At 40.7% G+C, this 15945-nt stretch overlaps 1 protein-coding gene across 1 annotated transcript in view; it reads left to right on the forward strand.

Moving 5' to 3' along the window:
• Window positions 1-15945, forward strand: part of tafa3a (TAFA chemokine like family member 3a) — an 81574-nt gene that overhangs the window by 39051 nt on the left and 26578 nt on the right. The window contains exon 2 of the mRNA XM_070837337.1: window positions 14778-14890. Coding sequence (XP_070693438.1) covers window positions 14779-14890 — 112 coding nt within the window. The 5' untranslated portion in view covers window position 14778. The remainder of the gene's footprint in view (window positions 1-14777; window positions 14891-15945) is intronic.

Below are 15945 nucleotides of genomic sequence, written 5' to 3' on the forward strand. Positions count from 1 at the left end.
CAAATCCTCAGTAGATTTGTGAGAGGTCGGGGGTTGACGTCTAATCCCATTCGAAAGGTTTGTTTCTTTTTTTGGCACCAGTCACGGCGGTCTGTGTGGAACCCTCACAGCAGCTTAGAAGAAGAATTAGATAAGTGGCAGTTGCATGAAAACATGCAAAAGACCATGTCTCAGTGTATTTCAGCTTAGTTGTCATGAGTGTCAGTGAAAGCCTCTCATTGTATGTCATAGTACATGAAATATCCATCTCAGCTGGAGCCACCCCATCTCTGCTTTCTTCTTCTGCCAGACGGTGATTAGATCAGTTTAGCACAGTGGCAATGTGCCCAAATGCCGCCACAGATGCAAATTTCGTTTTTCTTTTGTGGCCTGCTCACCCTTGTTGTTTATTCTGTCTGCATTTTGTCATCTGGCGTTTAGTTCTTCATGGGTGACTCACTTGCATGGACAGTGTTTTACCATGGTCAGATTAAGCAGCCCTGTTCTCTTTCATGCTGTGTGACTGGGCTTCTCTTTATGCTTGCTCTTCCCCGTTCCCACGCGTTGTGCTGCACATCTATTATTTATGAATGCATGCAAAGCTACTTCTGCTGAAGCAAATGGAACGGGAACCCTGCCTTGCTCCAGTGTAAATAATGCATTTGGCACGAACTTGCAGTCTTTCAAAGATATTGGTGGACTTTTAGATGTTGGAGCACAGTGTTGTCTTGGAGCTCTGTGAATACTGGCCCATGTCCCATTGCCCTTTAGAGTCTCTGGCACATACTCTGCTGTGCTAACGGGGGGCTAATGAGGTGCAGTACAGTAGTTCCAAGTAATTTTTTTGACCCTACACTTATTATGATGCAGAACAGAGAGTCCAGCTGCAGCAGCAACATGGGGACTCATTATTTAAGTGGTACTATGACTGGTAAGGGTGGTTTGTTTTCGAAGAAAGCTCTGCTGTGCCACAATCTGGCCATGAACACAGCAATATAAGTGAATCTGGCCTCTGAGTACAACAAAACAAACTTTCTGCTCCCAACAGAGAACAATCAAGGCTCTTATTGATGACCCACAACTGATTGAATTGAAACGGATTCAGGAGCCATCGCCCATGGTCGTCATTAATGCAAAGTACCGCCCCACTCCCATTCACTCTGCTAGTATCTCACTTTATCATAATCTTATTTTCTTTTTACAGCTCATCTCTATAGTTGAAATTGGCCTATTTCAGACTTAGTACATTAACTGCTGAAGTGCGGTGTGTAGCTCACTGAATAAAGGGGTGACATCATGAAGCTGTCACTCCTCTGAGAGACACACACCAGTCACTTTAATGTTGCAGAATATAGGACAGCAAACAGGCCCGTGCACACTAATTTTGTCAGGTATGGGCTCAAGTGAAAAAAGGCACCCCGCTCATAATTACTTATGAAAAATAAAATCACTTAGAGTGGCATATCTTAAATATATTCATTCCAATACCCATTCACTCATGTAGATATTTAATACTCAATTCTACAAAATGATCAATTCACATAGAGACGATGGTCTTCACTATTTCTACATTTCACACTAGAACAGGCAGCAACTAAAGAAAACCATGCCACAATGTGCAAGCTTTAGTGGTCTATAAAATAGCCATTCAAAAATCAGAAGAAGAAATCTTTACTCATAGTTGAAAAAGGCTTCAAAGTAGGCATATGTTCCAATGCAAGAATTAGGATAAGTGCGTTCTTCTGTCCTCTCCTTGGGGTTGTAACAATGGAACTCACATCAATTAATGAATTCTGTGATATAGTTGGAAACATTTCTGTTTGTAGAAGACAAATAAGGTACTTTGTGTCAGAATTAAAGAGCTGTAACTCACAAATTCAGCCTGTTTTTTAAGAAGATACACCCCAGTAGCTCTCTCTCCGGATAAAGAGAGCAGGGTCATTCTCTTGCTTTGCATGCCTGTACCACATTAAGCATATTTATTTGTTTCAGTTGCCTGATAAAAGGAACTAACCAGCTGACCGAGTTTGTTCAATTTCATTGATGACACTATTTTACGCCAGATTAGCTTGCGTGTTGTTAAGCTAATGGTAAGCTTAATGGTGGGCTGTTGTCTGAGTTAGGCTCACTGTATTGAGATGTTCTAGTAGTGGTTTCATTTGACAACAGTGACAAACAATGCAGAGGCTAAGGGCAAACACTATCGCTACCTGGCCAACTGTCACCAATGAAGGCAGGTCAGGGAGACGCGGATGCCCGCTCTGCAAGGCGGTTGATTTGCATACGTTACGGTGCTTGTGATAAGGGAAGTCGAAGAGGGAGGGGCAGTGCCACGATCAGAGAGTGGGACCCAAATGCAGCAGGGAGAGATGTAGAGAAGGGAATTTATTGGAGCGATTGGAAGGTGCAGATTAAAGGTCCACAGCGTTGCGGGGAGTGGAGCGGGACAGGGATGAGAGTGTGGCTGGCAGTGGCGAAGCAGAGGTGTGGAGGAATGTTGCCGAGCGGGCAGGCAGGTGCTGGCAGAGTGGCAGATGGAAAGACAGGAGTAGTGATCCTGAAGCACAAGAAAAAAAGCAGCTATAGCAGAGTACAAAACACAAGGAAATGACCTTTACGAAAATATCGTAAAGGATGAACTTGAGGAAGAATCTCCTAGTGTACTTGCAACAACAATCCAGCGATGAGTGGAGGGAGGGCTGGGGTAGAAATAAGGGAGGTGACGAGCTGATGAGCTGATGGGCAGCAGGTGTATGAGCAGAAGGAGATGATGAGCTGAGTGGAACCAGGTGTGCAGGTAGACTGGGAGACTGAGGGGTGTAATGACAACACACAGGCAGACATGGGAGTAGAGACACGGGGGGGGAGGGGAGACACTGCCGGGGCCGTGACAGACAGGGACTCATGCTGCCTCGCAGAAATAGAGCTCAAATGCAGTTGCCAGACATTACAACACCCTTTTAATTGGTAATTGATGCCAAATTTGACAAAAAATGACAAAAACTAAAATATAAAATAGGAATGAGAATAAGAAATAGAAAACATGTCCTTCAAAAAGGCCAAAGGGCAAGTGCTTGAGCACTACCTGGGATCTATCTGTGCACGGACACTGACAAGGAAAAGCTTGGTTACATCAGATCTGATTCTGTACTGACACACGTTTGGTCTCAGCGCTGGCAGGGATGCAAGGGGCTGGTTAGAGTATGTCAAGCAAACAGGTAAATTAGAGGTTTTGCCACTTGTCATTTTGTGAAAATTATGTTAGAAGAGCGTCCTTGTAACCAACTGGAGTAGGTATGTATCACATAGTGGCAACATCCACTCTTCGATTCTAGCTGCAGTCCTTTGTGACACGTCACGCCCCCTTCTCTCTCTCTCTCTCTCTCTCTCTCTCTCTCTCTCTCTCTCTCTACCCCCATTTCGTTTCTGCCTCTGCACTGTCCGCTATCCGGAGTCAGTTTCAGTCTAATTATGAGGCAAAATGTTGATAAAGATATTTTACTGTTCCTGAAATTTAGGAAGGAATTATCCATGCACTCTCTACATAAATGTACTCCTACAGCAAGTAGAGGCGTTTCTTCAGTGATTGCTTCTGAAATGATCCTGAGTAAACCAATTCAGACCTCAAAGGCCTTTTGGGGAGGTCATTTTAAATACAGTTCGCCCTGGCTTGCAGTTGCCAGAAATGGCTGAAAATGTACACCAACTATTAGATATATAATATGGTCGTTTTCAAAAATAATACTCGAGGCTGTGCATGGAGGGTTATACAGGCGTAGCAATCTTGACAGAGAGGTTAAAGAGGGCTGCAGGGGGGCAATCAGGACCGCATTATGCTGTTTGTGGAGGTAAAATTCAGTTTTATACGGAGGGAGGAAATGATGGAAACGCCTCCCACTTTCACTTGCTCCTGGAATTTGTTGAGGAGCAACGTTAACTCCACATACAGAGCTTGTTGGTCTGCTGGTTTAGAGCTGTCGTTAGTCATTTTACTTGGGCTTCATTTCTCGATAGTTCTTATCTGCTCAGTCAGTCGTTGGAGCTTAATTGTATGAGTGTGAGGACACGACTGAACACTGTTTATTCTAGAGTGACTTATATTGCTTTAAAGCAGCAGAATAATTTTCTGCTTCAGCAGACACATTGTTGGATGAAATGTGGAAATAAAGCTTGAAGATCCACTTAGCATTACTTTGATCTTATTACAGCTTATGCCTGGCTCACGCATTCAGTTTATGTCAAAATACTTTTCACGGTTTTGAATATTCATTAAAGTCGGTAGTACACGCAGCACACAGAGTCCAGAACAGCATTTTGTGACTGACTCAATATCAGACATGACAACAGTACCGCTGAGGGGAAAATAATTTAGAAAAATAACCAGAAAATTCAACAAACCTGTCTCAGTTTTTAAAATGCAAATTACTCAAAAGCAACTGAGACAGCATCATAATTTAGTTTCTGTATTCTGACTGAGTTTTAGGTTTTGCTAGTTATTATTCTTTGGCAGCTCTGCCAGTATTAAAAAAAAAATCCTCATTCATACAAAACTTCAAATTGGAGACTCGAACCTTCAGAAATCAAAACTGTAACCTGGTACATTTACCAGATTAATGACTAAAGCCGTTCTGCTGACAGTTAATATCAGACTGCCTCTGGAATAACACTTTTATATTATTGACAAATCTCCCTATTAGTATTTGAAAGTAGTACACACACACATATATATATATATATACACACACACACACACTACAATGTAGTTATAAGCAAATTCAAGGACAATAAGTCTAAAATAGCACAACATAGCTGTAGCCATAAGTAATATATGATGATATATGATGGTGATGATAAGATATGATTGTACACATGTATAAATCAATGTGTTATGAAACATTCATTAACTGTTACATGTGCAAATCATTCACACGTAGTGTTTAAACTGTTTGCAAACGTATTCATGTAGAAATGTTGAGTTTGAAGTTGGATTCTTTCAGCTGTATCTCGCAGACCTCATCTGTGGTTGGAGTTTGCTCACTTGTCACCTAGAATGAAGATGAATTGTCTGTGATAAAATGAGCATAATAAATATCTCATATACAAATTAAATATGAAGAACTCTCGTATATATTGTCATCATTCATAATCTGTTACAGATGCTGCACAGGAGGACTTGCAGTTGTTAGCAAACACTTTGAACTGATATCTGCATACAACTACATTGCAGTGTTGGAAATGACTTAACTGTTGATAAATGCTAAATAAGGCAGATTGAAATACAAATTCATGATTTCTGTCAATGTTGTTCTAGAGACTGTCCATCACCCTCAGTTTAAAGGGAACACATTCATTTCTCTGTTGCATATTAAAAACTACTGAATGGTGACTTATAAATATGAATGTAACTGTACAATATGTCAAGAATTAATTTTTCCCTTTGAATTTTCATTACAAAACCCTCATTGCGATGCCTGGATGGAGATGTACAGTGTGCCGACTGCAGTTTAGTGTTTCATTTGCATAAAATGTGACTGAATGGAAAAACAAAGTGTGCTTTTATGCTAGCAGCTCCCTTTTAAACCTATGGTGACCGACTCTCCCTCTGTTCCCCGTGCCGATGCAGTGCGATGATGCAGTAGGACAGCTATCTGATCCCTGCTGCGTTGTGCCGTGTGTCCGGTGGCACAGAACATGCTGTGAGGACACAGGATGAGTCAGAAGCAAGTAGACCTCGCTGAACCACAGTAGTGCAGGAGATAGAGAGATAGAGAGGCACTGAACGAGATAGAGGGACTGGCCAAGTGTGTCAGAGGACTCCAGCTACACTGAGATGACCTCTGCCTCTGCACCCGAAGGGATATTTTCCAACAGGTCTGAGCCTAATGTTGGCTTCTGGAACTAAGTACTCGGCCTCCTCTGGTCTGCCGCTTCAAAAATAACACCACACCAAGCCCGGCGGGGAGTAAGCGCTGGAACATGGTCGCAGTCCTCCACCCCTGCCCACTAAATTTATGCTGTTTTTCTCCAATTTTCTCTGTCAGCATTAGACACGGTGGGAATCTGCGAGTCACATAGAGTTTGATTGTGGCGAGTTATTGAACCAGAAATAACTACGAAACTGAAGTTTTTTGTAGAACTGAGAACACTCTTTCTGTCTGACTTACTGTCACTTTATAACACATTTGTTGCCACAAATTCCGAAACAGAGGAGTAGTTTGAATGGAAGGCGCTATGATTTCCAGATATTGGGGAACCGTTGCTAAATAGGGCAGACTAATGGGTCTTCCAACACTGTCGTCCGTTGGAGCCCAGTGGGATGAGCTTTAATTGACTGAAAACAACTGAGGGAGTATGGCACACTCTTTTCCTCATGAAATATTGACTGCATGGATTCATTTTGGGCTCAATTCCCTCTAAAATGTTCTTCTTTTTTGGTGTGGATTTGGTTTCAGAATTGGGGGAAAGTCATCATACAATATTTACAATATTGGTCCCAATGTTTTTCTAAAACGCTAAACTCAGGAAGGAAGAGTGCATCTGCAGGCTGCACCCATTATTCCACAGTCCTGGTTCAGACTTTCTTGGTTTTTATTCACAGTGAGGCTCTTGGTAATTGGATCCATTTACAAATTATGATGAAACTGGTTATTGTGCTTTCGATATTACTGGTAGTATAACATGAAAACAGAAATGCTAAATTGCTACATTATGAATGCACTAACTCATACAGTCACGCTTAGTTTCCCCAATAAAGACCTGATATTTTATGATAAATCATGTTGTATTTCCATCTTTACTACAAATAACACTGACCTTTACTTTGTTATCCTTAATTGATGTTCAATTATAGTGTATCTAATGAGAATACGAACTCTGCATGACTTTTGTAAATACATAGAATGAAATGTAGTCTACTGCACAAATAGGATAGCATGTATATTATATTGCCTGAGAGGTGAAATCCTGAAAGCACTTGCAGGTGTTTGTAAAGCTTAGTGTGCATGCATAATAATAATAATAATAATAATAATAATACTGATAATAGTGTAATACTATACTGATGCAGACTCAGATGAGTTTGGGTAGAGACTTTCAGAAGCAGGGGCCAGCTACAGAGAAGGCTGCATTGCCCCGGGTCCGGTGCTTGGTCCTGAGTGGCGTAGACAGGAGGTGGGCGTGAGAGGAGCAGGGGAGTGTGGCGGTGAAAGAGGTCAGTGAGGTAGGTGGGGGTCTGGTTATGAGGGATTTATGAGTGAGGACATTGAATCAGATCCATTGTGGGACAGGAAGCCAGTGGAGGCTCTGGAGGACAGGGGAGAGATGGTCGTGGGAGTGAGAGTGGGTGAGCAGTGGAGCAGTGGAGCTGTGGACTTAAGGGACTCTGATAATTTATTGCAACTCGGATGAGCTTGCATGATCATTTTCATCAACTCAGAACTTCTCTCATTTATTATTTTAGCTGGGCAATAAGAGGAATCTATCCAGAGAGGTTTTAGTCAGTAAATCAAACTGAAACTTTAAGAATTGGACAAAAGTAGGATTTTTGTGACGTGAAATAAATGTGAGGACAAAACACATGGTATGATTTAGAAAATGATATTAATGTGAAATATATCTAATTAGTAGTTAGTAGGCTATAGCATGAAAAACTGCCATGACTGCAAATAGTGAGGCTCAGTTAATAATCAGATTGGTTGAAGACGAAAGATGAAATAACGTTTATGATATTTTAGAGCAAAGAAAAGTATAAATGAGCATGCTTTGGTTTTCAATGTGCTATTTTTTCTTTTTTTCCCCCCTTATTTGTATGACGTCATATTGTATGACGTCATATTTACATACTTAGAAACATCTTGTACTTGACTGCCAACTGAGCCATATGCTGCAGTGTTAATTGTGCATTTGATTACATGCCATGCACTATCCCCTAAGAAGTTATAATTTTGTCAGGTAATCAGTCCTGCTGATTTAAAGCTGTCTGGCTGCCTGATTCTCATCTGTCACTTGTTGTGTGAGTTTCCCACAGCAGCCTGTTGTATAATGTGCAAATCTTTTTCTTATTCCAAGCTATCTGTATGATTGCAGGGGATTTGTGGGTACAAAACCATGCTTGGGGCAAATTCTATCACTTTATGGAAATGGCCATTCCCTCAATCCATTCATGTAGGGATTTAAGTAGCACGCTTTCCCGCTCATCCTGTCATCGCAATCCTTTTGTGAAACTGCCGTTCCAAAAGCATTTTGGATTGGAAATGTCTCTGCTTCCAAGACATTTCAGCATTTCACCTTATCATTTCTATCAGGAAAACTGTTTTAAAACAAGGTACAGAAATACTTGTAGGACATCTTCCCACATGCAGGAGAACATGACAGACAAAATAATTATTATCACCATAATGACTGCCGCTAGAAAGCCGCAGTTCATTACAGTCTCTCTCTGATCTGCGTAATATAAGGTTGATGTTGTCAATTTGTCTTAAGCAACCATGACGTCTACGTTAATTCAGACACTAAAAACACTGCAATTTTGCTCAAGAATTGTGTCAAACAGTGTGTGTTTCTCTTGTTTGGATGCACTTTAATTGACTGTAGGAGATTTACTGTGTAAAATACAGTCTTAAGTGATGGATTTAACTGAGTACGTAGTATGTTTTGTCACATTGGTGCACTGAATTGCTCACTGTAAAATAATTTGGAACATATGCATTAACTACATTATACACACTGTATTACATCCCTCAGGCTAGCTGATCTTACTTTTAACCCCTTTTTCTGATGCTAAATGAGTTAACCTCAAGGTGAATTAACCGGTTGAATACTTAACCTTTGAAATGTTACTTACATGTCTGCATCAGGTGTAAGTGCTCAGAACGGGAACTGCTTGCAAAATAATTTCTTCCAATATAGTGTATAGTATATAGTTTCTGCTATGATTTAAAACCTAGAAAACCTAGAAAAGTCTGCAGTCAGTGTCTGTCACCAGTAAGGTTATTTCATACATGATTTGAGTATGAAGGAAAGTGATTCAGCGCTAATTGTAAAGCTTTAACTCTTTATCCATTAATTTGTTGGTTTAGATACATTGAATCCTTAATGTTTATAACAGCTATATTATTAGTGGGACTGACTAGAATACATACATACATACTACACAACAGGGTACAAATTTGAACTAGTAGATATCACCCAGTTGATCACTTACAATGAGGCAATTATTTGGTTGTTTTCTGCAATTTCAGGCTGGGAATTCTCATTTCATTTTGTTCACATTAGACCCAAACGTTTACACAGAGGGATTTACTTTTCTCTTTTTTATGTCATTGGGAATCAAATTTCTTTGGGTTTTGGACTGTTGTTCGGACAGTCTCTTTGGGTGGAAATCTACAGTTGTCACTATTGCCTTAAAATGTATAGACTAAACAATTAATCAAATGAATAAGACAATAATAACTGAATTAATTGATAATGAAAATAATCATTAATTGCAGACCTACATAACCTGTAACCACATATTCCATTACCTCTGAGTAAAGGAGTTTTACTCTAAATCTTCAGAGGAATAATATGGTTTAAGATCTCTAGCCTGCTTAGTTAACCGGTGACATCGTCTCTATGTCAGTCATTATAAAGTTATAAAGAGTTTTTCTGATTTTCACAGATTTTCCAAATATATTAGTCTGAGTCTAAAAGATTATGCAGGACCGTAATTAAAGATTTTATTTAACTCTATTGATGTATCACGGTTCGGCAGATTCCATGACTTTTCTGTCAGTATAATAGCTGTTTGTGTAACTGAGCGAAGGCTTGGCTTGGGGCATGGCTGCTGGTGCACAACCAGCTGTGTGTCATATTTACAGAGGAGGTAAACAAAAACGCAGCATGCAAAAACAGAAACAGCAACATTGGTTTTGTTTTGCCTTCCAACCACAGCAGCCACCTCGAGCTTGTCCAGTCTGTGTCATGTATCAGCTGTAAACACACTCCTCTGTCTTAGTAGTCCAATTTACTCACTGCTGCTACAAGGCAATGGGTGCTCTGGGGGAAGTTTGTTGTGTGAAAGAATGGGCGAGTGTGTTTGTGTGCACATTAGTGTGTCGATTATGACGATCCGTTAGGTCATAATCAAAGAAGAGGCTGTTTTCACAATGAACAGCTGACGTGAGACTCACTAATAACAGAGCAGCAGGTGATCTGAGGGAACAAGGAGTTTTATGTCGCTTTGGGTGCAATGCAACACAAGATTTGCCAATAGCATTCAAAACATAGCATCAATTTAGCATTCACTGATCTTCTTGGCATAATTGAGTGGGTAAATTTTAACAAGACTTTAACAAGAGTCCACAATCATGCTAGAGGCTATGTGAGTCTACAATTCACCATGTGGGCAGCATAGATATCTGTTTATGGGTGTTTCAATCTGGACCAAAGTGGTGGAATGACCAGCATCTTCCCTGTAGCCTCCAACGTGGCTAAAAATGGACAAGAAAGCATCAGTGGTCCCTTTACTCGCTCAACCAAGCAAGATGAGTTGTTAGTTGTATGTGGTTAGACAACGTCTCCGTGAGTAAAAGCCACATCTAGTCACCACCTGTTTCTACAGAAGCAATTTGTTTTGTTCATATTCCATTTAGCTGTCTTGGTATTCGTGGTGAAGTCAGCTCAGCCTGCTTCCTAAAACTATGTTATTTATACTTGGAGTATTTAATGTGTCACACAGAAGTAGACAAAGTAGGCAGCTGGGGGAGATGAAGGCTGCACAAAGATGAGGACATTGTAGGCTACATTCTGTGCCCTCTGTGTGTTGTTAGGCAAACATCCATCAAGACCATCAGTGCGTCTCTAATTCATATAACGTACTAATCATAAGCAGGTTTTAGTGTGTTGGCTGTTGACACTAAATACCTTCTGTTAAACCAGACACAAACAGACAGTTAAACAGACTGATGGATATGTTTCTCTCACAATGCAATGCGCAAATGAAATGCTGCTACAGCAACAATCTACTATGACAATTAGTATTAAGTCTATACTGAATAATAGTCATGTGCAGTATGGAAATTGGACCCAATACATGATCTCAGTGCTAATTAACTAAGTGTGTTTAAACCATGAATCCTTACTGAATGCTTTAGTTGCTATGAGACAATGTTGAAGGAGGAATACATGAAATATGAAAGATTTGTTTAGTATCAATATTGTGCTGCTTAGATATGTTCATTAAAACATTTTCTCAATATGTTGATGAAAAAGTAATCTGAAAAGCATTAGATGTCGTTCAAAATATATTGTGCTGTTGTGAAAGTGCTGTTGTGTGGTAAAAGCAGCCTGAGAAACTCAGTAAGTCCCTCAAAATGAACTGAAGGATAGTGAGGACTACGGTGTATTCACTTCTGTATAACTATAGTCCTAGTCAGCCAATCATCAATGTACACAGAGACCTTACATGCACAGTTGGACATGATTTAATAAATTAACGGTAAAGTTCAGGACACAAAAGGTGCACAGGTTGGAGACGATGCCTGCAGTGAACATAACAGCTGCAGCGTGTAGAAGTCAGCCTAACCTGCTGTATCTCAAAATAGGTTTACCCTGATCAGGCCATTTTGTGATGAGCCACCTGGTCTCAGTGCCACATCCATCAGGTGGAATAATTTTCCTGTTAACAAGCTCCAACAAGCCACCTGAACACTACCAGAAACAAGATGGAAATTTTTGTATTAGACGCTAGAGTAGATTTAAATCTTGTTTGGAATAAAAGCTGGTGCCTGCTGCCCAACCCCAAAAATCTACAAACAGTCGCAGACTAACTGCTGGACATTTCATTTTCATGAAGCAGGACAGCATCCAAATTCCAATTATTTCTGGAGTTTGGCTGTCAGAGCAGATTTATTAGTTTTCTCCCTGTCTTGTTCTCAAAAACTGCACACAAGTAAAAATAGGATGCTGAAATATTTAATCTGAGTTTAATATTTATTCTTAAGAAGACAGAATTGGGAGAAATCTAAGGTAATAAAAGTCAGATGAGGTGGAACTGTCGAGCTGGTCTCATTAGATGCACTTACTTTGTGTATTTGAGGCATCTGGTCATCACCTGGTCTGGTGTTGGAGGTGATAACTTTTGGTGTTGTACAAAACTACAGGGAGCACAGGTGAAAATTAGTTTTCTAACTCTGTGGGAGTTATTTAAACTGGATAGTCCCCAATGAACAGACAAAAAGATCAAGTGAACCACTTCAGTTACTCTGCAGGCTGCAGAGTGTATCTGTTTGTTTTTTTTTATGTTCTGCAGACAAATTTACTCAGAGCCTGTAGGCACCCACAAGATGCAGCTCATCTAATGACCTGTAGAAGCTAAAGGTCGCTTGTGGTGTAATTGATGTTGCATTCGCTGTTTCTTACCTAAATGATTTGTGTTTATCCTTAAGATCTAACTTATTTGTTGAGTGCATGTCCCTGCTGATGAAATATTTGCAGAGCCAATTCTTTGATTAATGAGAAACCTACATTGCTTACATCCATGTCCGCTTGATGGCAGTGCTACATTTCTTCATTTCTCACCTTTACATCATGTCATGTTTGTTTTTTTGCCTTGAAACTTGGTTTTTCAGATGATATCGAAGCTCAGATAGATGTGTGTTTGTCGGCTCAGTTAGTCTTGATTGACAAGTCTCAGTCTGTTAGTCAGCTCTCATGGCGGCCACTTATTTGCCTCACCTAAGGGTCAATCCAGGCTCCAAACCTGTTGCACATAGTTGTATCATTTGTCTTCATTGTGAGACCAGATAGAAACAAGTGTAAACCCCAGGCTTCAAATAGTCCCCTTAGCAAACTATTGGTGATGTTACAGACACTGTGCCTATGTTTGTCTACAGTCTGTGTGTTCATAACATCTCGATTGCGTCAGCTGTCTGATACTGTACAAAATTAGAGCCTCCTATTAAAGTCTCACCCAGCGCTGGCTGCCAGTACAAAGGCAGTCACAGAAAACATCTCCCTCATATGCGAGCCTCTGCCAGATAAGCAAGAGTTGATCTCATTGCATGAAACCGAGCATTTTACTAATTTGAGTGGCTGCACTGGAACAGAGTTCAAAGCAGAGCTGTGATTCGTGACTGCTTTCTCACGAGAGAGGAGGCCAGTTCTGTTGGCAGTGAGATGAGCCACTGATTGCATTGCTTGTTCCGCTCTCCACAGGCCTCTCAGAGGGAGATTGAGAGTATTACTGGACAAGAGCCCCCTGAAAGTACATGAAGATTACTGAGCTGAGCACATTAAGACGGACCACACAAACAGCATTACTCACCTCCCAGGTAGCAGCATGACAACAAGTGGCAGAGAAGGAGACAGAGCAAAAAGACTTAATTTGTTCTAGCTGTCTCCAGATCTAAATTGGTATTATAAATTGCAATGTGTTCATACAGGGTTGCCAATTCTTACACTTTTAGCCTGAGACGCCCACTTTCATGCTTCATGCTCTCATGTTACTCAAACACATCTTATGCTTGGAAGCCACAAAGCCACTCCTTCATGACAGATTATAGTGATAAAGGTTAAATAGGCCTTTTGTGCACACAAGACTTCCCATGGTGCATTGCCTGTACCATGGTAAAATTTCTACATCATGGTAGTAATGGTACTGTTCATGGTACAAACTGTACCATAGTAATGGCCACGGTACAAACACTGTGCCATGGTACTGACAATGGTAGTGGCCATGATGTTTAGAGTGTACCATTGTACAGTAATGTAACGGTTGCCATGCTACAGTTTCAAATGGTGCTATACGGCACTAAAGTCAGGTATTGTGAAAGGGATAATACAACAAGCCGGCAGGGTCATGAAGAACTTCATCATTCTGGCTAAAATGGTTTTGTTGCCTCTGCTATTACAACTGTGTCCGTGGCAACGATCTGCTGTTCAGAAATAACAGACCGTAGAATTCTGTAATTGATCGATCAGAATCAAGTATTCAACAAAGCCATGTAATAAATAAATTGACCATAAAATGAAACGGATGTCTATTTTGTCCACTTTGTTTTAGTGATTTTACGTCATTTGATTTAATCAAGAATTATTAGAAGGGGAAAAAGGCTTTCCCCACTAACAAGCTTGCTAACTTTACATTAGTAGTAGTTTGTAGGCTAAGCATCCTCAGAGGATCTATTTGGATCATCAAGCCCCGTCTCATAACTATCTGCAAATCATTCAGTCTTTTGTGGAGCAGTTTATATTCCAGCAGAGGAGCTTAAATAAATCTCAAAGTGTACCACAGCTAATAAGCTATGATAGCTTCCTCCATTTTGGGCTCAGAGTTCCAAAACATTAGCACTGGGAAGACAACTTACTATTCTGGGGCACAGATTTGCATGTCAAAGTTCACCAAAGTAGAACTTGATGGAAAACAGTTATTGAAGCTTTTCTTCACTGCCATGAGTGAATCCATTGACTGCTGCCATTTGCATTTGACTGGGGCTTAATAGAAGGCTGCTATGATATATGTTATTTGTAGATATACATTTCATGGCAGTGTGTAGCCACAGTTTGTGCACCACAGGGAACCCCGTTGTGTGTGGCCCTCAGCAGGCTTATCCTTAACACAGCAAAGGCGTCCAGTTAAAGCTCTGTAGATCCAAGCTTTGTGATTTCGGGAGTTACTTTAATTGACCACCTCTGACTGCCAAGCCAAAGCTTTGGGAGCTTGTTGGCATGAACCCAAGTGAGCCAGCCTGCACATCTGAGTGTCTGTGTGATACAAATATGGCTGGCGGCTGATGATTTTTTTGTCTTCTTTTTTCCAGAATGCGGGAGAGGGACCTACAGAGCATGTGCAGAAGGGCTCTGCTGCTGACCATCTGTATGGTGTCTCTCTGGGGACAACTGACCAGTGCATCATCACACAGAAGCCACATAGGTACAACACTGCAAATGTTCTACTTTGTTATTTTTCCAGGGCATCTTGCCAAGAACAAGTCTAGTACTGGCTGATCGGCTCCACTGCAGAGGCCGAGGATTAAAGAAAAGTACTTTATGCGTCCATATTTTACATATTATAGTCATCGCCCATGAAAAGTCTAAAAAAGGCTGACCAGAAAAGCTGTTTTAATGTATTTTGTAAAGTAATGGGAGCTTCTTACTTCCAGGAGGGCAGGAGATCAGACAGCAGTAGCATCAGTCTGTGGCCAATACACCAGCAGGATAGATATTTCATAGGTGCTAATGGAATTTGGAAGAGAAATAAACAAAGAAATATTGTGTTTTATTATCCTGAACAATAAATAATCACAATAGAGGACAGTGTGATGCTTCATAAGAGCTTATACTGTATCAGTATATTATAAAGCACGAGTATGGTGCATGGACTGCAGAGTTCACTTACAGACTGACACTCACTTGTTTACAGTACAGGTCAGTTGCATGTGGCTAGAGTTCACCTCACTGGCTTATTAAAAGGAAATTGATATAATTAGTTTTCTGGGTTTCTTTGCTTACTAATAAGGCAAAGATGTACTCTAAGATTGCATTTTCTACACATGGGATTCACCAGTTTAGCAGTCATGCAAGTCAAGCATTATATGGAAAAAAAATAATCCCAGTACAGTAAGTGCATGCGTGCATCTGTGTGTGTGTGTGTGTGTGTGTGTGTGTGTGTGTGTGTGTGTGTGTGTGTGGCAGGGGACAAGATCCTTCAAAGTGATCTCCCTTAATGGAGAGATGACCTGATCCCTCGGCGTATTGGTAGAAACTGTGACTACACATTGATATAATGAGCCTTATTCCACTGGAGGACAAACAGCCCCCAATGACTGAGAGGGAAAAGGCTCCACGTTAGCTGAAAACAAAAACAAATACCAGCAAAAGGCTTTGAGAGGGCATCAAAATCCAGGGCCATGACAGGATTGACTGCATGGGAAGACAACGCACGTTATATGAAACAAAATGCATCAGAGCATGCACCTCATCGAGGTG

The sequence above is a fragment of the Pempheris klunzingeri genome, chromosome 2, assembly GCF_042242105.1.
Source record: "Pempheris klunzingeri isolate RE-2024b chromosome 2, fPemKlu1.hap1, whole genome shotgun sequence".
In the NCBI taxonomy this organism is placed as follows: Eukaryota; Metazoa; Chordata; class Actinopteri; order Acropomatiformes; family Pempheridae; genus Pempheris; species Pempheris klunzingeri.